The 22,693-nt window shown below is 48.0% G+C and overlaps 1 protein-coding gene across 5 annotated transcripts; it reads right to left on the bottom strand.

Moving 5' to 3' along the window:
- Positions 1-71: 71 nt before the first annotated feature.
- On the bottom strand, positions 72-16,987 carry LOC100439941 (glutathione S-transferase theta-4-like). 5 transcript variants are annotated; one of them, XM_054543684.2, is made up of 6 exons: positions 16,717-16,987; positions 15,233-15,320; positions 12,651-12,801; positions 11,207-11,383; positions 9,683-9,854; positions 72-1,292 (listed from the first exon to the last, which is right to left on the bottom strand). In XM_054543684.2, the coding sequence occupies exons 1-6, from the start codon at positions 16,838-16,840 to the stop codon at positions 1,252-1,254; spliced, it is 753 nt and encodes a 250-aa protein (XP_054399659.1). In that variant the 5' UTR covers positions 16,841-16,987; the 3' UTR covers positions 72-1,251. The 5 variants fall into 5 exon arrangements, with proteins under 5 accessions (XP_054399659.1, XP_054399663.1, XP_054399661.1 ...); XM_054543686.2 differs by lacking the exon at positions 72-1,292 and adding an exon at positions 5,124-6,713 and having other exon boundaries at positions 16,717-16,986; XM_054543688.2 differs by lacking the exons at positions 72-1,292; positions 11,207-11,383 and adding an exon at positions 5,104-6,713 and having other exon boundaries at positions 16,717-16,942.
- Positions 16,988-22,693: the final 5,706 nt, after the last annotated feature.

The raw sequence follows: 22,693 nt of genomic DNA, 5'->3' as shown, positions 1-22,693 counted from the left end.
ATCCCACTGAAAGTGTGTCAGCCAACGCATAATGTTTTCTAGAGAATAAGGAACATTTCTGCAAATAAAGTGGAAGTAATAACTATTTTATTTTATTTAGATAGAGTCTCACTCTCTTGCCCAAGGTAGAATGCAGTGGCATCATCACAGCTCACTACAGCCTCCAACTCCTGGGCTCAAGCCATCCTCCCATCTCAGCCTCCCCAAGTAGCTGGGACTACAGGTGCGCACAAAGACACCCAGCTAGTTAAAAGAATTTTTTTCTGTAGAGGCAGGGTCTCACTGTGTTGCCTAGGCTGATCCTCACACCTCTGCCTACCAAAGTGCTGGGATTACAGATGTGAGCCACTACAGCTGGCCAGTAATAATGATTTTTAACTGGAAAAAAAATTAAGGAAAGATGAGAAATTCAGATCTCCATGTTTAAGTTTTGAAAGGAGGTAGACACTCAGAGAAGGCAATGGCTGCCTTATCCTCACCTCTGGATAACTCCAGTCAGAGGCCCAAGGAGGAGCTGTCAGGATTCTGGTCCAGGGCTCAGCCTGTCTTGTAAGTTCAAAACCTAATTTGGGGTGGGGGTGGGATTGGTGGCTCATTCCTGTAACCGCAGCACCTTGGGAGGCTGAGGCCGGCAGATCACCTGAGTTCAGGAGTTTGAGACCAGCCTGGCCAACTTGGTGAAACCCTGTCTCTACTAAAAATATAAAAATTATCTGGGCCTGGTGGCATGCGCCTGTAATCCCAGCTACTCAGGAGGCTGAGGCAGGAGAATCGCTTGAACTCTAGAGGCAGAGGTTGCAGTGTGCCAAGACTGCGCCATTGCACTCCAGGCTGGGCGACAAGAGAGTAACTCCATCTAAAAAACAAAACAACTAATTTGGTCCACGTTTCAGGATTGATCATTTTCTTTGGGTCTGACTCACATAAACCAACTCACAAAGGCTGTATTTATTAATTTATAGAAAACAAGATAAGAGTGAAAGTGTGTGGGTTTGTTTGTTTGTTTGTTTTTTGACTTTGCCCCTCTCTGTCACTCAGGCCGAAGTGCAGTGGTGCAATCTCTGCTCACTGCAACCTCTGCCTCCCGGGTTCAAGCGATTCTCATGCCTCAGCCACCCGGGTAGCTGGGATTTCAGGCATGTGCCACCATGCTCAGCTAATTGTTGTATTTTTAGTAGAGACAGGGTTTCACCATGTTGGCCAGGCTGGTCTTGAACTCCTGGCCTCAAGTGATCTGCCAGCCTCGGCCTCTCAAAGTGCTGGGATTACAGGCGTGAGCCACCGTGCCTGGCCTAGAAAGAAGAGAAAAGTCATTTAAACAGAATGCTCCCAACCATTGCTCAGTGCTCTCTTGGCAGTGTAGTCTCCTAGGAAGCCTCGTGGGTGTTACTGGCTAGGACCAGGTCCGTTCTGCCCACGCACAGTAAATTAATCACTGTGACATGAGTTTTGCAAAAGACTAAAGATTTATTCACAAGGGTGCCAAGCAAAGAGGTAGGATAATAGCTCTCAAATCCACCTCCCCGAAAATAAGGCTTAGGGATAAGCCTTGCTTCCAAGCAATAAAGCACAGACCCCAGCCACACTCAAGGGGAGGGGGCTATACAAGGATGTGAATACCAGTCTGCCTGCCTCGTGGGCCTACAGCGCAGAAGGGCCATGCACTTGGTTTAAAACTTTGTTGTTGCTGTCTTGACATTCCTAACAATTTAAAAATAAGGGTCCCCGCATTTTCATGTATAGCCAGTCCTGTCCAAGGAATTCAGAGATCTCATGAGGGTGGACAGGGCACTGTCTGCTCTGGGCAGTGATGGGACCACTAACAGTTGTTCTCCAGTCTCCCAGCCCCTACCCCAGGGCCACACCTTCCCAAAAGAATGGTCTCTCACATTCTTTTTTTTTTTTTTTTTTCTTTTGAGACAGGGTCCTGCTCTTGCCCAGGCTGGAGTGAGTGCAGTGGTACAAACTCAGCTTACTATAGCCTCGACCTCCTGGGCTCAAACAATCCTTCCTTCTCACCCTCCTTGTAGTTCGGATCACAGGCACATGCCACCATGCTTGGCTAATTTTTTTGACTTTGTAGAGAGGGCATCACACTTTGTTTCCCAGGGTGGTCTTGAATTCCTGGGCTCAAGTGATCCTCCCACCTCAGCTTCCCAAACTGCTAGGATTATAAAGATGTGATCCGCCACCCCTGGCCCCTCTCACATTCTTGACATTTAAAGTTACCATCATTGACAAGGAACATGGGTACACTCCAATTTACTCAAGAAAAAAACTCTTTTCTCCATTGAAGAGTTACGTGGCCTGGCTGCTTCCTACTCTAGTTGAGGTCTTCTTTTTGTTTCCTTTTTCTTCTTCTTCTCTCTTGTTTTTTAGAGATGAGGTCTTGCTGCGTTGCCCAGGCTGGTCTCAAAGTTCTAGCCTCCAGAGACCCTCCTGCCTTGTCCTCCCAAAGTGTTGGGATTATAGGTGTGAGCCACTCTGTCCAGCCTCAGACTATGGTCATTAGATCAGCAGCAGCAGCAGCCTTGCCTGGGAGCTTGTTAGAAATGTACTAACAGGCTCCCACCCCCAAACCCAGACCTACTGAATCAGACAGTCTGTATTTTCATAAGATCCTCAGATGATCCAAATGCGCCTTAAACTTTGAGGAGCTTTGATCCAGAACCTAAGCTGGAGGCCCCTGGGGGCCACTCTGTTCCTCACAGACTGCAAGGTATGTTTTTTTCTTGCCTCTTTTCTATGTCCCAATGTCTCCTTCTCTCTGTGTCTGACCCTGAGGACCCTGTGACATCTTCCCAGGGGAGTTTCCACTGCCAAAGAGCTGATTCTCTCTCTCTCTTTTGGTTTTTTTTTTTTTTTTTTTTGAGACGGAGTTTCCCTCTTGTTGCCCAGGCTGGAGGACAATGGCATGATCTCGGCTCACCGCGACCTCTGTCTCCCGGGTTGAAGTGATTCTCCTGCCTCAGCCTCCAGAGTAGCTGGGATTACAGGCATGCATCACCACGCCCAGCTAATTTTTTGTATTTTTAGTAGAGACAGGGTTTCTCCATGTTGGTCAGGCTGGTCTCAAACTCCTGAACTCAGGTGATCCGCCCACCTCAGCCTCCCAAAGTACTGGGATTACAGGCATGAGCCACCATGCCCTACTGCCAGAGGCCTGATTCTCTAGAATCTGATGGGCTCTTCTAGACAGCAATCTCTACCTGGGCTCTTGTTGAAGAAGCCAATCAGCTCATTGGTTGGAGGTCACATGACATAAAACATGGCTGCCTTCCAAGCCCTATGTGTGGACAACCAGATAGGGACAAGTAGGCATATCACGTTCTGATACCTGGACCCACATCTGTGGTTGGGTCCACATCTGTCATTGGGTCCACATCTGTCATTGGGGGGTCTGTCCTCAGGCCCCCAGGATATACTTTTATGGGGAGTTTTCCTCCCTTCCCCCAATGTGGTCACTCATAACTTTACACCCAACAGTCGAACAGGAGTGGAAGCTACAGAGTTTCATGCAAACAATAGGCTAGACTGTGGGGCTGAGTAAAAGGCACTGGACTGTGGTAGGTCTTACTCCAAGATGGCCAAATGGAAGGGCTTTTAGCTTTCTTTGTTTTTGTTTTATATCCTGAGACAAAATGTTCAATTTCTACACTTTAGAATAAAAAGAGCCATACTTTATGTTTCATATTTTTTATATGCTTCCTTTCATACTCTTTTGAACAATGCAATCATATTTTCATTATGAGGTATAATTGACATACCATAATATCCACTCTTTCAAAATATACTTTAAAATTCAATTGGTTTTAAGCCAATTCAGTGGTTTTTAGTATATTAACAAAGTTTTGTCACCATCACAATTATCTAATTCTAGATCATTTTCATCACCCCTAAAAGAAACTCTGTACCCATTAAACAGTCACTCCCCATTTCCCTCTTCTCCTAGCCCCTGGTAACCATTCATCTACTTTCTACCTCTGTGGATAGGAAGTATCTGCCTATTCTGGACATTTCATTCAAATGGAATAATGAAATATGTGACCTTTTATGACTGGCTTCTTTCATTTAACATAATGGTGTCAAGGTTCATCCATGTTGTAGCATATAACGGTACTTCATCCCTTCCTGTGGCTGAACTATATTCCGTTTTATGTATACACCACATTCTGTTTACCCATTCACCCGTTGATGGACTTTTGCATTGATTCTACTTCAGCTATTGTGAATATTGCTGTGATGAACATTCATGTGCAAGTTTTTGTCTGGACATATGTCTTCAGTTGTCTTTGGGTATACACCTAGGAATGGAATTGCTGGATAATATAACTCTATGTTGGCCAGGCACGGTGGCACATGCCTGTAATCCCAGCACTTTGGAAGGCTGAGGTGGGTGGATCTCCTGAGGTCAGGAGTTCGAGACCAGCCTGGCTAACATGGTGAAACGCCTTCTCTACTAAAAATACAAAAACTAGCTGGGCATGGTGGTGCCCGCCTGTAATTCCAGCTACTCAGGAGGCTGAGGCAGGAGAATTGCTTCAAACCAGGAGACAGAGGCTGCAGTGAGCTGAGACGGCACCACTGCACCTCTAGCGTGGGTGACAGAGCAAGAATCTGTCTCCAGAAAAAAAAAAAAAAAAACTAACCCATATATATATATAATATGTAATATATACATAATAATATATTTTATATATATGTGTATATATGTTTAACTTTTGGAGGAAGGGCAAGCTGTTTTCCAAAGTGGCTATACATTTTAAATTCTCAGCAGCAGCACACAAGGGTTTCAATTTCTTCAGACATCCTCAACAATACTTTTAATCTGTCTTTTCTGTTATACCCCTCACAGAGTGTGTGAAGTGATGTCTTATTGTGGTTTGATTGGCAATGTCTTGATTAAACTAGCTTTGTACTAAGTTTTGAAATTGGGAAGCATGAGTTCTACAACTTTTTCTTTTTCAAAATTATTTTGGAGATTCTGAGTCACTTTAATTTCCACATGAATTTTAGGGCCAATTTGTCAGTTTGTGCAAACAAGCCAAGTGGAATTTTAATGCAGACTGTGTTGAATTTGACATCTTAACATTACTACGCCTTCCAATCATGAACATGGGATGTCTTCCCATTTATTAAGGTCTTCTTTAAGTTTTCCCCCAACTTTTAAATTATGAAAACATTTAAAATCCAGAAAATGAAAGGACTAGTACAACAACACTAATATATGCAACCCCAGTTTCAACTTACTGTTTTTTGAACATAAGATACCAACATCATGACACCCCACCTAAGGACTTTTTAGCAAAACATTCTAATTTCTCTACTGGGATTATTGTTTGTCTTCCTCCACAATAATGTGAGCACTAAAGGTAGAGATTTTTGTGTATTTTGTTCACTACTGCTTCCTCTGCACCAAAAACACTGCCTGGTTGTGGGTACTTTTCTAGTTTTAGGAAGGAGAAGACAAGATATAGGTCCTGACTCTGATTCTGCCTCTCATTCATATGCTACTCTGAGGATCCCTTCCGCTTGAAGAACTTGTTTCTTCATCTACAAAATGGGGATAATACTACTACTCATCAAGGTGGTTGTGAGGATTAAACAAGGTAAGAGAAGTAAAATTGCATGTTAGTTATCAGATAGATTTGTGTTCCCATCTAGCTCCAATGACGGAGAGGATTTGCTCTAGTCTGTCCCTCTGGGCTCTGGGCTTCTAATGGGCAGACACCTTCCTCCATGATGTTTGTAGCTGCAGAGCCTGGCACAGTCCCTCAAGACAAGCTTTTTGACTTGAACTGCTGATGGTCTTCCATGAACAATTCAACAGAAACCCAGTAGCGTCCACTTCCTTGTATGCACTTGCCCCTCTTTTTACATTTATTACACATTTATTGCTACCTAATAATCCCCTATACTTATCTGTTACTTTATCCAATTATTCAACAGTTTTCAACAGAAATACCTAGAAGAGAGATATTCCAACTTCATTAGACCCTGAGATTCTATTTTTAACATTTCTTCCATGGATTGTTGAATGTTTCCAGTGATTGATCCACCTTCCCTTGGCCTTATCTGCATTCCAGATTTGGTTGCGTGTCCATCTCTATGTTGCCAGACTTGCCTCACAGACCCAGCTTGAACACAAGATGGGTGCTTGCTGAAGAGCAGGACTCATTCTGTTGAACCTGCATGCTTGCTCAGGTCAGATTGCTTGGTGGTGCTTCTTCAATTTCTTTCAACAGCACATTGTAGTTTGCTGTGTTTAAGTGTTGCTTTTCTTTGGTTAAAGTTATTCTAAGTATTTTATTCTTTTTGGTGCTATTGTAAATGAAAGTGTTGTTTTAATTTTCTTTTTGATCCTTTACTGCAAATGTATACTATTGATTTTTGTGTATTAATCTTGTATCCTGCAACCTTGCTGAACTTGCTTATTAGTTCTAATGGTTTTTAAGTGAGTTCCTTAGGAGTTCCTATAATGTCATCTGTGACTAAAGATAGTTTTACTTCTTTCTTTCTGATCTGGATTCCACCTTGTTCCTTTTTCTTGCCTAATTGCCCTAATAAATAGAAGTAGTGTGAATGAAGATTCTTGTCCTGCTCTTGATCTTGAGGGGAAACACTCGATCTTTCACAAGGAATGAAGCATGGTGTTTATAGGTTTTTCATAGATGCTCTTTGTCAGGCTGAGGAAGTTCCTTTCTAGTCTTCATCTGTTGAGTAATTTTATCATAAAAGGATGTTAGATTTTGTCAAATGCCTTCTCTGCATTAGGATGATCATGTGACTTTCTATTACTATGAAGTGCTATATGGATTGGTTTTTGTACATTGAACCACATTTGTACTCCTGGGATAAATCCTACCTGGTCAATGTGTATAATCCTGTTAATATGCTGCTGAATTTGATTTGCTAATATTTTGCTGAGGATTTTTACATCTATATTTATAAGGACATTGCTTTGTAACTTTATTTTCTTGTAATGTGTTTTTCTGTCTTTGGTATCAGGGTAATGCTGGCCTCATAAAATGAGTTGAAAAATATTTCTTCCTGTTCTGTTTTTTGGAAGAGTTTGTGAAGGGTTGGTGTTAACTCTTCATGCTTTTGGTTGAATTCACCAGTGAAGCTATCTGGTCCTGGGCTTTTCTTTGTAGGAATTTTATTTATTGATTTATTGATTTATTTTTCGAGACAGAGTCTCGCTCTGTCGCCCAGGCTGGAGTGCAGTGGTGCGATCTCGGCTCACTGCAAGCTCCGCCTCCCTGGTTCACACCATTCCCCTGCCTCAGCCTCCCGAGTAGCTGGGACTACAGGTGCCCACCACCATGGCCCATCTAATTTTTTTGTATTTTTAGTAGAGATGGGGTTTCACTGCATTAGCCAGGATGGTCTTGATCTCCTGACCTCGTGATCCACCCACCTTGGCCTCCCAAAGTGCTGGGATTATAGGCATGAACCACCAAGCCCGGCTTTTTGGTAGGACTTTTTAAAAATTAATATTTTAATATCTTTACTTTTACAGGTCTATTCAAATTTTATATTTCCTCTTAAGTCAGTTTTGGTAGATTGTATGTTTCTAAAATTTTCTCATTTCATCAAGGTTATCTCATTTGTTCACATACAATTATTCGCAGTATTTCTTTATAAACCTTTGTACTTCTCTAATACCAGTAGTGATGTGTCCATTTTCTTTCTTTCTGGTGTCTGGGTTTTTTTGTTTTTTTTTTTTTGATATAAGGTTTTCCTATGTTACCCAGACTGGAGTGCAGTGGTGCAATCACAGCTCAATGTAACCTTGAACTCCTGGGCTAAAGTGATCCTCCCACCTCAGCCACCCAATTAGCTAGGACTACAGGTGTGCACCAACACACTCAGCTAATTTTTTCTTTCTTTCTTTTTTTTTTTTTTGAGATGAAATTTTGCTTTTGTCACCCAGGGTGGAGTGCAGCAGTGTGATCTTGGCTCACTGCAACTCTGCTTCTTGGGTTCAAGCGATTCTCCTGCCTCAGCCTCCCAAGTAGCTGGGATTACAGACGCCTGCCACCATGCCCAGCTAATTTTTTATTTTTAGTAGAGATGGTGTTTCACCATGTTGGCCAGGCTGGTCTCAAACTCCTGATATCAGGTGACCCGCCCATCTCGGCCTCCCAAAGTGCTGGGATTACAGGCATGAACCACTGGGCCTTGCCTCCTAGCTAATTAAAAAAAATAATAATAACTCTTTTTGTAGAAACAAGTCTCACTATGTTGCCCAGGCTGGTCTCAATCTCTTGGCCTCAAGTGATCCTCCTGCCTTGGCCTCCCAAAGTGCTGGGATTAGAGGTGTGAGCCATTGCACCCATCCTCCACTTTCTTGGTGAATAATTTGAGCTTATTTTTTCACTTGGCTATTCTAACGAAAGGTTTGCCAATTTTTGTTGATCTTTTCAAAGATCCAATTTTTGGTTCCATTGATTTTCTCTATTGTTTTTCTGTTTTCCATTTCATTTATCTCCATTCTAATCTTTATTATTTCCTGTCTTCTATTGGTGTTGGGTTTAGTTTACTCTTATTTTTCTAGTTCCTTAAGGTGTAAAGTTAGGTTATTGATTCAAGATCGTCCTTCTTTAACTTACGTGTTTACAGCTATAAATTTTGCTCTTAGCACTGCTTCTGCTGCATCCTATAAATTTGGGCATGTTGTGTTTTCATTTTTATTCATTCAAGATACTTTTTAATTTCCCTTGTGATTTCATCTTTGACCCATTGGTTGTTTAAGAGTGTGCTGTTTAATTTCTATGTGCTTGTGAATTTCCTAGTTTTCCTTTTGTTCTTGATTTTTAACTTTATTCCACTGTGTCCAGAGAACATTCTTTGTATGATTTCAGTCTTCTTAAATTTGAGACTTAGGACCAAATATATTCTCTATACTGGAGAATATTCCATGTGCTCTTTAGAAGAATGCTTATTTTGCTCCTGTCAGGTGGAATGTTCTGTTCATGTCTAGTGTGTGCAATTGGTTTATAGTGCTTTTCAAGTCCTCTATTTTCTTGATGGTCTTGTGTAGTTTTTCTATTACCGAAAGTGGGGGCCAGGTGCGGTGGCTCACGCCTCTAATCCCAGCACTTTGGGAGGCTGAGGCGGGCGATTTGCCTGAGCTCAGGAGTTTGAGACCAGCCTGGGCAATACAATGAAATCCCATCTGTACTAAAATACAGAAAAAAATTAGCCAGGCGTAGTGGCATGCGCCTGTAATCCCAGCTACTCGGGCGGCTGAGGCAGGAGGATTGCTTGAACCTGGTAGGTGGACGTTGCAGTGAGCTGAGATCGCACCACTGCACTCCAGCCTGAGTGACAGAGTAAGACTCCATCTCAAAAAAAAAAAAAAAAAAAAAAAAAAAGTTGGGTATTGAAGTCACCAACTATTATTACTGACAATGTAATCATATTTAACCCTTTACTTTTAAAATTCTTTTTGGAAGCTGGAAGGATCTGTAACCACCACCCACTTCCACATCAGACCCTATGCATATGCCAACTGTCTGTTCCTCAGCAGCTCTGATGTTGTTCCAGTTCTTTATTAGGCAAAGAACAGTTTTTTTTTTAGCATTTCTTTTAAGGAAGGTGGCTCAGATCATTGAGCCAGCCAGGCCCTGCAGGATGGGCTGCGATTAGGGTCACAAGTACTTCTCTCGAAACTCACAGATTTTCTTCGTGACCATTGGATCCAATGTTGAAAAGTCCCAGTCGGCCAACTGCATTAGTCGATCATGGGCCTCCCTAAAGAGGCCAGAGCCGATATTCAGCTCTACCCGCATACGCCACTCAGCTAGCTTGGAGCTGTTGAGGAAGACATTATAGTTGGCTGCCATGGGCTGTGGATAGACAAAGACGAAGATGTGGTCAGCCTGGGGACCAGCCCCATCTGGGTCCTCTCCCACAGCCTCAGGCCCACGTCCCCAACATCTACCTATGCAAAGAATTAGGCTGTTGACCCCAAAGGCCTGAGCAAGGGGTCACAGACTATGTAATAGATGTAGGTGGGGATGGAGGATTCAGAATCCTCCAGGGTCTCTGGTCACTGGTCTTCTTGCTCCAAGCCTTCTGAACTATGCTGAGAGGGCTTCTGGCCCAGGCACTTCCCACTTCTCCAGCCTGCGACCTCGCATGAATCCTGCCTTCTTCCAGGGAAACCCCTTATCCCAGGTGTGTATATGTGGATGAGGGAGAAAACTCAGGTTTTTTCTCTCCATGTTCAACCTCCCACTGTCATCAAGCTCAGGGGCTAGGATGGGAGACCTGGTGGGCAGTCTACCGTGCAGTTTGTCTGGCTCACTAAGACAGTCTACCCTGTAGTTTGGTTTGCACCCAAGATCTTTGGGAAGCCCAAGAAGGGGTGGGTGGTGGGTGAAATGTAAGGGGTGGGGACGAAGCATATGGCTGAACTCTTGGGGCAGGCCAGAATGATTTTTCCTGGTGCTGATCTGCCCTGCAAACAGACCAAAGAGACTAATTTTCATATTAGCCAGAGATCTCTGGGATAGGGAAAAGAATACTGCATTTTCTGGTCAACCCACCAGGACCCCAGGTGCCTCCTCCTGGCATATCTCTGGCTGATATGCAAATTAGTCTCTTTGGTCAGTGTGCAGTGCCCTAGCTGGTATGCAAGATGGCCAGTTTAGACCCTGGCCAGTGTCTTGAGAAGCAGAACTGGTCCCCCTCCCCTGCATGTAGAGGCCACATAAATGCCCCACACTCAGGTGTTGCTCCAAATGCACAGTGGATGCCCCTCAGACCCAGCTAGGAGAGCTGTCCTCCAGAGCTGTCTGTCTGGAGCTCTGGGAAAGAGGCAGGGCCAGAAGGACACCCAGGAAACCAGTGAACATTTCCTGGAGAGTCCAGCAAGAGGAGGAGGTATCTGGGATGCTGGGGGATTGAGCAGGAAATGCAGTGTTCTTCTCTATCCCAGGCTCACCCTCCAGCTCCTCCCACACCGAAGAATCTTTGTCAAGTGTGGAGAACTGTGATCCCTCCTGATTCATAATATTCTGTGCTTCCTGTTGCCCCCAGATTGAGTCCAGGCCCCCAGACCTGGCTCCCGCAGCCCCCACGACAGCCCCGCCTGCCTTTCACGCCTCACCAGCCTATCCTCAAGTGATGGCCCCACTGGTCACACAGGAGTCCTACCTCTGCCCAGGGTCTAACCCTCCTCCAACCCACCCCACACCTGCATCATCTCCACCACGGCCACCAAGTCAGCCAGTGAGATGTGGTCCCCGGTGATGAACATCTTATCTTGCAGAAACTTCTCCTCAAAGAGCTGCAGGCTGTTCTTCACCTCTTCCACTGCATGCTCCATCTTCTCAGCTGAAACTTCCTCCCCTGTTATCTTTGGGATCAGCAACTGGCCAGGGTTGGGAAGAGGAGGGAAGAGGAGGCTGCACTCCAGGGCCACCTGCCCTGTCAGGTCTCTGTACTCTTGTCTGCCGGATTGATATTGAACACTTCCCAGGACATAAAGTAGTTTCACCTCTTTCAGCAGTTCTGATTGGTGAAAGCTGCAGGGAACCATGTGTTCACAAGGATTTGGGGAGCTCAGCAGGCATAAGTCCTGTGATTGATTAGTGATGCCTGTCACAAGCATAGAATTCGAAGCAGAGACACATGTACTGGTTATTTGTCAGCTTCAAATTTTCTTTTTTCTTCTTTTGGTTTTTTTTTTTTTTTTTTTTTTTTGAGACGGAGTCTCACTCTGTTGCTCATGCTGGAGTGCAGTGGTGGGATATTACCTTACTGCAACCTCAGCCTGCTGGGTTCAAGAAATTTTCCTGCCTCAGCCTCTGGAGTAGCGTGGATTACAGGCATGTGCCAGAATGCCTGGGTAACTTTTGTATTTTTAGTAGAGACGGGGTTTCACCATGTTGGCCAGGCTGTTATTGAAGTCGTGACCTTGTGATCCGCCCCCCTCGGCCTCCCAAAGTGCTGGGATTACAGGCATGAGCCACCGTGCCCGGCCATCTTCAAATTTTCTATGAGCCATGTTTTTTTTTTTTTTTTTTGAGATGGAGTCTCACTTTGTCACCCACGCTGGAGTGCAGTGGCATGATCTCGGCTCACTGCAACATCCACTTCCCTTGTTTAAGCGATTCTCCTGCCTCAGCCTCCTGAGTAGCTGGGATTACAGGTGCCCACCACCACACCGGCTAATTTTTTTCTATTTTTCGTAGAGACGGTGTTTCACAATGTTGGACAGGTAGGTCTTGAACTCCTGACCTCAAGAGATCCACCTGCCTCGGCCTCCCAAAGTATTGGGATTATAGGCGTGAGCACTGCGCCTGGCCTTCTGTGGGCCTTTTGACGCTGAGATTGTCTAGTTCAGAATGAAATGCCTCGAATGCTGTCCTGGGTGAGTCATATCAGCCCCTCCTGTATGCCCTTCCCTTCACCCTAATAAGACTCTTTCATGCCCATTGTTTCAGTGCACACTCCTGACAGCTCTGTAAGGCAGGCAGGAGAAGGAGCTGAGGAAATGAGGCCCAGAGAGGGAGGGAGACTTACTTGAGTTCACTGGCAGTCAGCAGGGCCAGAACTGGCCTCCAGCCTTCCTGACTCCCTTGAGCCCTTGTCCCCTTGTCCCCTTGTCCCCAAGCCCCAGAAGTGACCCTGCTCACCTTGAGCCAGACTATCTTCTTCATGGGCAGCTGAAAGGCTGTGTGTTGCCAAGCCATGAACTCATCCACACTGGCACGTACGTGCAGGTCTGGCGGGTACCAGTGTGATGGTGCGCTGTACTTGCGACACAGGTAGTAGAGGATGGCCACGCTGCAGAAGGAGCTGGTCAGGGGCACTGCCCTTGCCTTCCTGAGTGCTGCTACATCAGCCACCCCGGTGTGGCCTGGGCTCAACTGCTGGGGCTTCCAGAGCAAAGAGGAGCCCAAACTGCCCCGAGAAAGTCCTTCACCAGAGCTGTCTGTCTCACAGTCAGTAAGGGCTGGGAAGGAGCCCTGCAGGGTGAGTAGGAGTTGGGGGCTGGTGGTATAACAAAGAGTAGGCCAGCAAGGGGAACAACACGTGTTGAATTGGGATGCTGAGGCGGGAGGATCACTTGAGCCCAGGAATTTGAGGCTACTGTGAGCCAAGATCATACCACTGCACTCCAGCTTGGGTGAAAGAGCAAGATCCTTTTTCAAAAACAAAAAACAGGCTGGGCACACTGGCTCACACCTGTAATCCCGGCACTCTGGGAGGCCAAGGTGGGAGGATCCCTTGAGGCCAGGAGTTGGAGACCAGCCTGGCCAACATGGTGAAACCCTGTCTCTACTAAAATGAAAATACAAAAATTAGCTAGTTGTGGTGGCACACACCTGTAATCCCAGCTACTTGGGAGGCTGAGGCACGGGAGTCACTTGAACCTGGGAGGCAGAGGTTGTAGGGGCCAAGATTGTGCCACTGCACTCCAGCCTGAGCCACAGAGCAAGACTCTGTCTCAAAAAACCAACAAAGAAAAACACATGCTGAAATATGAGGGTAAAGGGAGCAAGATGAATTTGAAGAAAGGAGAGTAGGGGGTTGCAACTGGAAGAAGGGTGGGGGAGATTGGGGAGTGATGAGGCAGCCAGAGACACTGTGGAGGCCACAGAGGGTAGCCCCTGGAGATGCAGGGAGGTTATGGACTTAATCCTTAAGATTAGGCATTGTATAAGCCAGGGCATGAAAGGATCCATCTCTCTGGTGCTGGATGGAGGGTGAGCCCGAGGGGGCAGAATGGACAACAGAGGGGCCAGCAACTATCGGGAAGGTTGTGGTGTCTGGGAATGGTGGAGGCCATGGGGACAGAGGGAAGGGGACAGAGGGGAGACATGCTTCGGAGGGGATGTCCTAGGCCTTGCTGATTGATGGCTGGTGTGGGAACCTCCGCAGGGCAAGGGCTCCTTTATTATCACCAACAGCAACCATGCCAAGGTAAAAAGGTCAGGGCATGGAGAGAACTATCGGTTAAAATGTGGCAGGAGAGACAGCCACCGACTGCAAGACTCAGAACTTCTTGGCTGGGCGCGGTGGCTCACGCCTCTAATCCTAGCACTTTGGAAGGCCGAGGCGGGCGGATCATGAGGTCAGGAGATCGAGACCATCCTGGCTAACACGGTGAAACCCTGTCTCTACTAAAAATACAAAAAAATTAGCCAGGCATGATGGCAGGCGCCTGTAGTCCCAGCTACTTGGGAGGCTGAGGCAGAAGAATGGCATGAACCCGGGAGGTGGAGCTTGCAGTGAGCCGAGATCGCGCCACTCCAGCCTGGGCGACCGAGTGAGACTCCGTCTCAAAAAAAAAAAAAAAAAAAAGAACTTCTTTGGATCCTGATCCAAACAAACTGCCAAGAAAATATTTAGGAGATAATCAAAGAGTTTTGAATAGGAGCCACATATTAGATGAAATCCAGGAATTATTGTTAATTTTATGAGGTATCTTAATGGTATCGTAGTGACGCTACGCTCTATCCTAGCCCAGGCTGGAGTGCAGTGGTGCAATCAGAGTTCACTGCAGTCATGAACTCCTGGCCTCAAGTGATCCTACCGTGTCAGCCTCTCAAAGTGCTGGGATTATAGGCATGAGCCACCGCACCCAGCCTGTTGCTTTTTTTTTTTTTTTTAAGAACTCTTATCTCTGAAAAGTATGTTCCTAAACATTTATTGATTTAGTTACTTATTTATTTTTATTTTTGAGATGAGATCTCACTCTGTTGCCCAGGCTGAAGTGCAATGATGCAATCTTGGCTCACTGCATCCTCTGCCTCCTGAGCTCAAGCAGTCTTTCTGTCTCAGCCTCCCGAGTAGCTGGGACTACAGGTGCAGACCACCATGCTGGCTAATTTTTGTATTTTTTGTAGATATGGGGTTTTGCCATGTTGTCTAGGCTAGGCTGGTCTTGAACACATGAGCTCAGGCCATCCCCTCACTTCATCCTCCCAAAGTGCTGGGATTACAGGCGTGAGCTGGCCCCTAAACATTTATGACTGGAATGATGGGGTGTCTGGGAGGCAGGGGAATAGAAATGATGTAAAATGAACCTGAAGTTGGCAACAGTCAGAGCTGGGTGATGGGTTTGTGGGGTTCCTCATGCCCCTCATTAGTTAGTATTCACTCTCCTTTAGTGCACGTGTGAGATTTTCCATGGTAAAACAGACAAATGCTCACACTGATCCTCCCAGGAGGAGTAGAGACAGATGGTGCAAGGGCCCTGGGGAAGACTTACCTTTCACTTAAGATAAATTTCCCATCTTTGAGGCTGGGCAGCTTCTTGAGGGGGTTGATGTCAATGTATCCTTTGCTGTGGTGGTGACCTGGGAGGGGCAGGGAAGGTCTGAGGCTGTGGGACTCCAGGGGAGAGAGAACTGAGACTCCCAGAGACACAAATGCCTCCCTCTCCATTTTCTCAAGAAGAGGGAACTGAGGCCTAGAGGGACATCGCCTCTCACCCCCGGTCACAGGGCAAGGCAGTTGCAGAACTGGACTGGGATCAGAACTGCTGGCTCCCAGCCTGCTCCACCCTAGGTCTGGTGACTCCCGTGCCTCCTACCTGTGTCCCAGGACCAGGATGACCCTTTTGCCCAGAAGCTGGAGGCCTCCAGTGCCCACCCCCAAAGCTGGATCTGAAAACACAGCCTTTGAATCACCCGAAGCCCTGAGGGCTTGAGTCCCATATCCACTTCCACTGTCCTCACTCTGTCCCCTCTTTAAGGAAGCCAGGCTCAGCACACAGCTGGACATTGAAAGGGAAGCCTCTCGGACACAATCAGGGTCATCTGAACAGGGAACCTGATGTGGGGGCAGGAACTGAAACTCTTCCTGGACCAGCTGCCTCCAGTTGGAAACATTTCTGGGGGCTCCACCTGCACCCCGTTCATTTCCACAGCTTCCCTGTCTCTTCCTCTGTGTTCTAGAGGCTTCTGCTTTTGCAGGCTGAGCTTTTGGAGTCCCTCTGTGCTGGGGATGGAGTTGGAGCCCACCCCTCTGACCCTCACTGGAGATCAGTGGAGCCCTGAGCCTTTCTGAACACTGGGGAGGATGGGTGTAGATGGACTGTGCACTTCTGCCCCCTTTGCCAACCTGGTGGGCAGGTGCTGAGTTCACAAGGTCCTAGAATCCCACAAGGAAGCCAGGGTGCCTGGTGGGAACCCAGGGAGTCCCAGTTGCTGTTCCTTCCCCCTTCTGGTCGAAAAGCCTGTTCATCTCTGGCGTGGGGACTGTCATTAGTGAGCACTGACTAAGGTAGGCTAGACAGGGATGCAGCCTACAAGCCCTGTGGCATCTTTTCCTTCCCTGCGGACCTCTGGGGTGATTCCCTTGTCTCCGTCTCTGCTCCTCAGAAACGCCCCTATCAGGCTGGGTGTGGTGGCTGATGCCTGTAATCCCAGCACTCCGGAGGCTGAGGTGGGCAGATCACTTGAGGTCAGGAGTTTGAGACCAGCCTGGCCAACATGGTGAAACCCCTGTTAAAAATACAAAAAATTAGCTGGGCGTGGTGGCGTGCACCTCTAATCCCACTACTCGGGAGGCTGTGGCAGGAGACGCACTTGAACCCAGCGGAGGTTGCAGTGAGCCGAGATAGCACCACTGCACTCCAGCCTGGGCAACAGAGCGAGACTCCATCAAAAAACAAGAAAAAAAGAAAAGCCCCAATCTGTGTGCCCTGCCTCCCCCCAGGACCAGGCCTGCCAGGCAGCAGTGGGAGCTGACCTTTCAGCAGATCCACAAACTGAAAGTTGAACCGGATGTCATGCTTCTTTGAGAAGATGTAAACGGCACGGCAGGGTGCTGACAGCAGGTCCATGTAGAGCTCCAGGGCCATGTTGAGACACATGCCAGGCCCCACAGCTGCAGCTGGCCAGCCACAGACCTGGGCCTATGTCTGGCCAGAGTCCCTGGCCCTGTGCCATCTCTGATCTGGGCCCAGGATCCTGTGTTCCCCAGGGAAACCTCTTGTTTCCCTTTGTGTTGTCATAAGGCCAGGAAGCCTGCAATTCTCACAGCAGCAAGGATTCTAAGGAGGCCCAGGAGTAGGCTGGCAGAGGCCCATGGCAAAGGTGTGGCAGCTGTGACCCTACTCTCTCCCCTCACATATGTCTGTGTCCCGTGGCGCCACCTCACAGACACCTGTTTGAGAAGGGATTATGCCTAGGAATTCCCATGGCTGGATTTTCATTGCAGAACCTGACGAAAGGGGCTTTGCAGGGTCCAGAATGAGGAAGAGGCAATGAGAATTATCCCTGGAGGATTCTAGAAGTAGAGACTGGGAGTATCCACAGGTAAATCGAGCCTGAACTATGACTAGAAAGGAATTGGGAGAAAGAGACACAGGAAACTGCGAACTTCAGGAGCACTGGTGACACCACCACCAGGAAGTCAGGGGGCACTCAGCCGGTGTGTGCCTCACAGAAGAGCCTGGAAACTTCCTGGCCTGGGTTGGGGCTGCAGTGGCCAGACTGTGCACCTGGTGGCCAAGGAAGGTAACTAGAGCCCCACATAGAGGACTGAGTGCCACTCACTCTGTGCTGTGATCTAATAGGTCTAGGCTCAGAAATGGGACTGACCCCATTTCTGGTGACAGAGTAAGCCTGGAGACAAGTGAAGAGCATGCAGTATGTTTATTGCAGACAGCAGGGTGCAGTGCAGTGGGCTGCACCCACTCAGCGGAGCCACTCCTGCAGCAACTGCACCTGCTTCTGGGCCAGCTGGGGGTCCTGCTGAGACTCACTGTGGTTCAGAGGCTGGAGTATGAGCTTGTGGGCCTCCAGGAAGAGCTCAGTACCATGGGCAGCCGCCACACGGGCCCGCCACACTGCCAGCTGGGGCCAGTCTTGGAAGAGGTCGCAGCCAACAGCAGTGGGCTGGGAAGACAGGGCAGCTGGGGTTGGGGCTCAGCCCCATGCCCAGAGTCCCCCCAGAGGGCAGGTGGGTAGGAAAGCTTCACCTGCATCACCTCCATCAACACCAAGTCTTCCAGGGAGATCTGCTCCATTGCCAGGAAGGGCTTGGCCACCAGCACCTCCCCATCCAGGTGCTGCAGGGCTGGCATCAGCCTCCCCAACAGCGGCTCCAGCTGTGCAGCATCCACAGGCTGCCCCAAGAAGTGGGGCAGGAGAGACTGGGCTGGGAGGATAGAAGCAGCTTAACATAGACTCTTGGAAGCCTCTTGGGCCTCCTCTCCATCCCTTCCTGGCTGCCATTCATTAGTGATGTCCTCTGGGGCTCTGTGTTCAGAAGGTTTCTAAGGATTCATTCAGGCTTAGTGGAAGGAGTACTGTGATAGATTAGTTATGTCTGCTGAGGGCAGTGGAAGTGAAGCTAATATGTAATATGTACCAACTGGTACCTTCCATCTCTGGGGGTCCAGGCTCCTGCCCCAGCCTGCATGACAGGGCCTAGGAAGCTCACCTTGCACAGGTGGACATTGGTGGCAGGCAGCTGGATGGTGACATGCTTCCACGCGAAGTACTCATCCACACAGGTGTGGGCTTGCAGCTCAGATGGGTACCAGTGTCCCCGTATCCAGTACTTTCAACTCAGGTATAAAACAATGACCACGCTGTGGGCAGGGGATGTCAGAGATCTTTTCTCCAGCCTGTCAGGGCCAGGTGGCTTCATTGCTCATACTCAGGGTGATTTGACCAGGTTTTCTCCCCACCTTCACCTTCAGGGGAGGACCTCCCCTATACTGCAACTCCCTCCAGGCAGTATCTCCCTACGACCAAACCACTCTGTTTCTCCATTTCCAACTCTGATCCTCCCTGGGCCTGTGTTTCCACCTCCCCTCCCAGTTACCATACCATCCTGCCCTCTGTGCCCAGGCCCCACTCCCTGGCATCAGGATCCCCACTTAGAGTGAGAGAGGCAGGCCTGCCATGTAGGCCCTGCCCAAAGGATCTCCAAGTTCCCTTCCTAGTGCCCCAGAGCACTAGGTGCCCATTTTCCATCCTCAGGTAAGCCCTGGGAGGGGGATACATTATTCCTCCCACTCTATTTTACAGAGGAGAAATCTGGCACACAAAGTTCTGTGATTTGCCCAAGGGCATGGAGTGAGAAAGTGGGGAGCTGGGATTGAAAGTGGAGTCTCCCCTGGGTCTGCCCAGCTCCTGGGACTCTGAAAGGATGAGCTGGGGACATTTGGGGAGGAGCCAGCCTCAAGCCCGAGCCTTGCCCGCTGGCTTCAGGTTGTCCAGGTTTATGTGGGTGACCTATGTCCTTTCCCCACCTGGGCAGCTCCAGCTGGCTCAGGCTCTAGCCAGGTTCCAGCCTCCAGCTTTAGCCCAAAGGTGCCCCTGGGTCCAGCCTCTGCATCAGAGCTACACAGGCTGAAATGAGGAAGGAGCCTCAGTGATTTGGAAAGATCTCCAAGCCAGGGGAAGATCTCCCCTCTCGCCTCTGCCTCCCCCTACAACTCTGAGCCCCAGAACCCAGGCAGATCCTGGCTCTGACCCTGGGTGGGCACCAGGTCACCATTACCTCTCTGCTAGTAGGAAGTCGCCATCTCTGAGGGCAGGCACCTTCCCCAGGGGGTTCACTTTCAGGAACTCAGGCTTCAGGTGCTCCCCTGGTGGGCAGAAAGGAGAGAAGGCTCAGTGCAGGGCCTGGTCCTTGGCACCCACTCCATGGGGCCCAGCCCAGCCACCTGGCTCACCCCAAGCCAACTCCACCATCCACAGCTCAAAAGGGATGTCATTCTGTCTTGCAAAAGTGGATAGTGTGTCAGGTCCAGGAAGAGTTCAAGCCCTGTTGCTGCTCCTCTCACCTGCCCTTCCCAGAATTCTGGACCTCCAGGAGTTGCTCAGCCCTTCTCCACCAGTTCTGAGCTGTTTCCTGTCCATAGTCTGCTGCAGTGGGCCAGAGCACAGGGCAGGGTTGGCTTCAGGGACTTTCTCTGGGCATTCCTGGGCAGAGAACTTCATCTTCTCTCTTAACTCTTGCTGAGAATTCTCTGGAGCTAGGCACCTTGTAAAACCCATGTCCCAGAATGCCAAACCTGGAAATGCAATGTCAGTGCTGAAGCTGCATTGAAACTGAATGAATGAGGTCCCCATCCTCTTATCTATATACCCTATCAGTCTGTTGAATGTCAAAGTATGTAGGGGTGGTGTGGGGGAGCCTACAGGGAGTCTCCATTTCTGTAGCTTTCCACATGTTCCATGCAGAATTTTCCTCTAATGACCCTGGGACACCATGGTGGTCACTGTTTCCCTGCATAAACCTTTGATGATCCTTATCTTTAGCGTACCAGTGAAACACCAAATTCAGATTTTCAGTCTGTGCAGTCTACGTAGTTAATAAAATCAGTTTCTAGTGGAATATGCCTGTGCCTGCTGTGTTTGTACCTAACCACTGCTAAGGACTTTCATTAATGGCTAGACCTTGGAGTTCCTTCCCCTGGACCCCTGACCCAACTGTTTTGCACTCATTCCTCTGCCAGTGTGTTTCATGGTGTCCTGCTTCCCAGAGTGCCTCAGGGAATGCTTGCGTTGGATATGAATGAATCGTTGCAGTCACCATGGATGGGATTCAGGCCTAACTCTCACCAAGACCATAAGGCCACAGTCTTTGATCTAGATTCCCCATGTTAAATCTGCCATCCTCACTGTAGTGAGAGTGATATTGAGAGAGAAAAGTTAGCTAATTAAGGTGGGTCCTTGGTAAAACTCCTTTAAACAGAGGAACAGCCTGAAAAATCAGGCTTCAGGCGCAGATAAGGAAACTTGCACAAACCTCTGGCCCACTCAGATAAAGGAACAAGGCCCAACACAGAAACACCTTTGATCTTTGTGCCTAAGACATGCCCACAGCTACTTTGCTAAGGGAACAAGACACAACATAGAAATGCCTTTGTCCTTTGTATAACCAGTGGGCTTCCAGGAAATAGTCTCTTCTCCTTTTGTGGACATGTACACGGTGGGCTACAGTGGGTTCCAGTGGGCACTTTCCTTTCTTGGATGTGCTTTAGACTGTGAGCCCCTGATTGGTCCTGGGCCAGGCTATCACTTCAGCTCCTGATTGGTCCCTCAAGGTCCAGGGGCCAAGCTGAGTAGTGCTTTCTCCAAGACCAGTCAGCACATTCCTTCCCTTCCCAGTCCATAAAAACCCCCAGACCCAGCCTCATAATGGGCAACCTGCTTGGGCCCCCCACGGGCTGCAATGAGCTTTCTTCATTTGCTTATTAAACTTTTGCTCCAACCTTACCCTTTGTGTCCACACTCCCTAATTTTCTTGGTCGTGAGACAAAGAGTTCTGGGTGATACCCCACAATGAGAGACTGGTACATTGTGGTGCACGGGCAAGACTGCAACAATATGTTTTCTGCTTGCTTGTTTAGACTGGCCTCTTCCCAACTCTCCAGAGTGCTCTCTCCCCACTGTGGCCCTGAGCTTTGCCTCATGGTAACACTGTGCTGCCTGACACTCCAGCATGATCTGCATGTTTCTCACCTCCGGACCTTCCCCACACAGCTTTCTTGCTGCTTGGACCACCCTTCCCACCTATTTTCAACTGTTTCTCTCCAGCGCATCTTTCATGATAAGGCTCGAGTGGAAGCTGCATCCGAGGCTGAAGGTTATCCATGCAGCTTTGAAACCATCTGTTTACGCTTCTGTTTACCCCCCAAATACTGTTTAACCCAATACTCAAAGTCAAGGTTGGTGACTCAACAATTTTCAGAACTTCTAGCTTATCACTATAGCTTTACTGTACTGAACTGAGTTTTTCACCATGCTTTTACTGTCTTCGAGGTTAAAAAGCCCCCAACATTCACTCCTATTTAAATCATCCGTGCGAGACTCAAGCAGCTATGAATTCAACCACAGTGTAAAGTTCTTCCCTACAATGCTTTATTATTATTCTAGCTCCCAAGAGAGTACCATCTTTCAGCCCAAGACCCTTGACGGAAGCCCTTCAACTCTGTCGCCTTTTTTCATCTCTGGAATTCTGACACCACCCATGACCCCTCTCCTTGTTCATTTACTAGGTTTTGTTCCTTTTTTTCCTTTTGTTTCAATATCCTATTGTATCTGTGCCTTTTGGGCTTCACATCCTTTTTGGAAAGAGAGGCACAGGTAATATAATGAACGAGGATGGTCTTCCTCCCTGGTTCCTTCTAAGTCAAGTTTCTCCAACCCGCTGGTCCGCTTGGCTTTGAATGTGGCTTAAGACAAATTCATAAACTTTCTTAAAACATTTTGAGATTTTTTTGGTGATTTTTATTTGTATTATTTATTTATTTATTTATTACCTCATCAGCTATCCTTAGTGTTAGTGTATTTTATGTGTGGCCCAAAACAATTCTTCCAACGTGCCCAGGGAAACCAAAAGATTGGACACCCCGCTCTAAGTGTTCCCCAAGTTTCCACTGTTTTCAGAGCACATGTTCCAGGTAATAACACACAGCCCATCATTTAGCGACTGCTCAGGGCGCAAGCTGTGGAGAAGGGAGTCCGATTACGAACTGGTGCTCTAAGCATCCAGCACGCGAGGACCGACGACGGGGATCCGGAACCAACAAGCTCCGCTCCCGCATTGCACACACACACACGCACACACACACACACACGCGAACCAACAAACTCCACTCCCGCATTACACACACACACACACACACACACGACGGGGATCCGGAACCAACCAGCTCCACTCCCGCATTACACACACGCACGCACGCACACGCACGCACACA

This window comes from Pongo abelii, chromosome 23 (genome assembly GCF_028885655.2).
Source record: "Pongo abelii isolate AG06213 chromosome 23, NHGRI_mPonAbe1-v2.0_pri, whole genome shotgun sequence".
Taxonomy (NCBI): domain Eukaryota; kingdom Metazoa; phylum Chordata; class Mammalia; order Primates; family Hominidae; genus Pongo; species Pongo abelii.
This window is presented reverse-complemented; position numbering and strand designations above follow the sequence as displayed.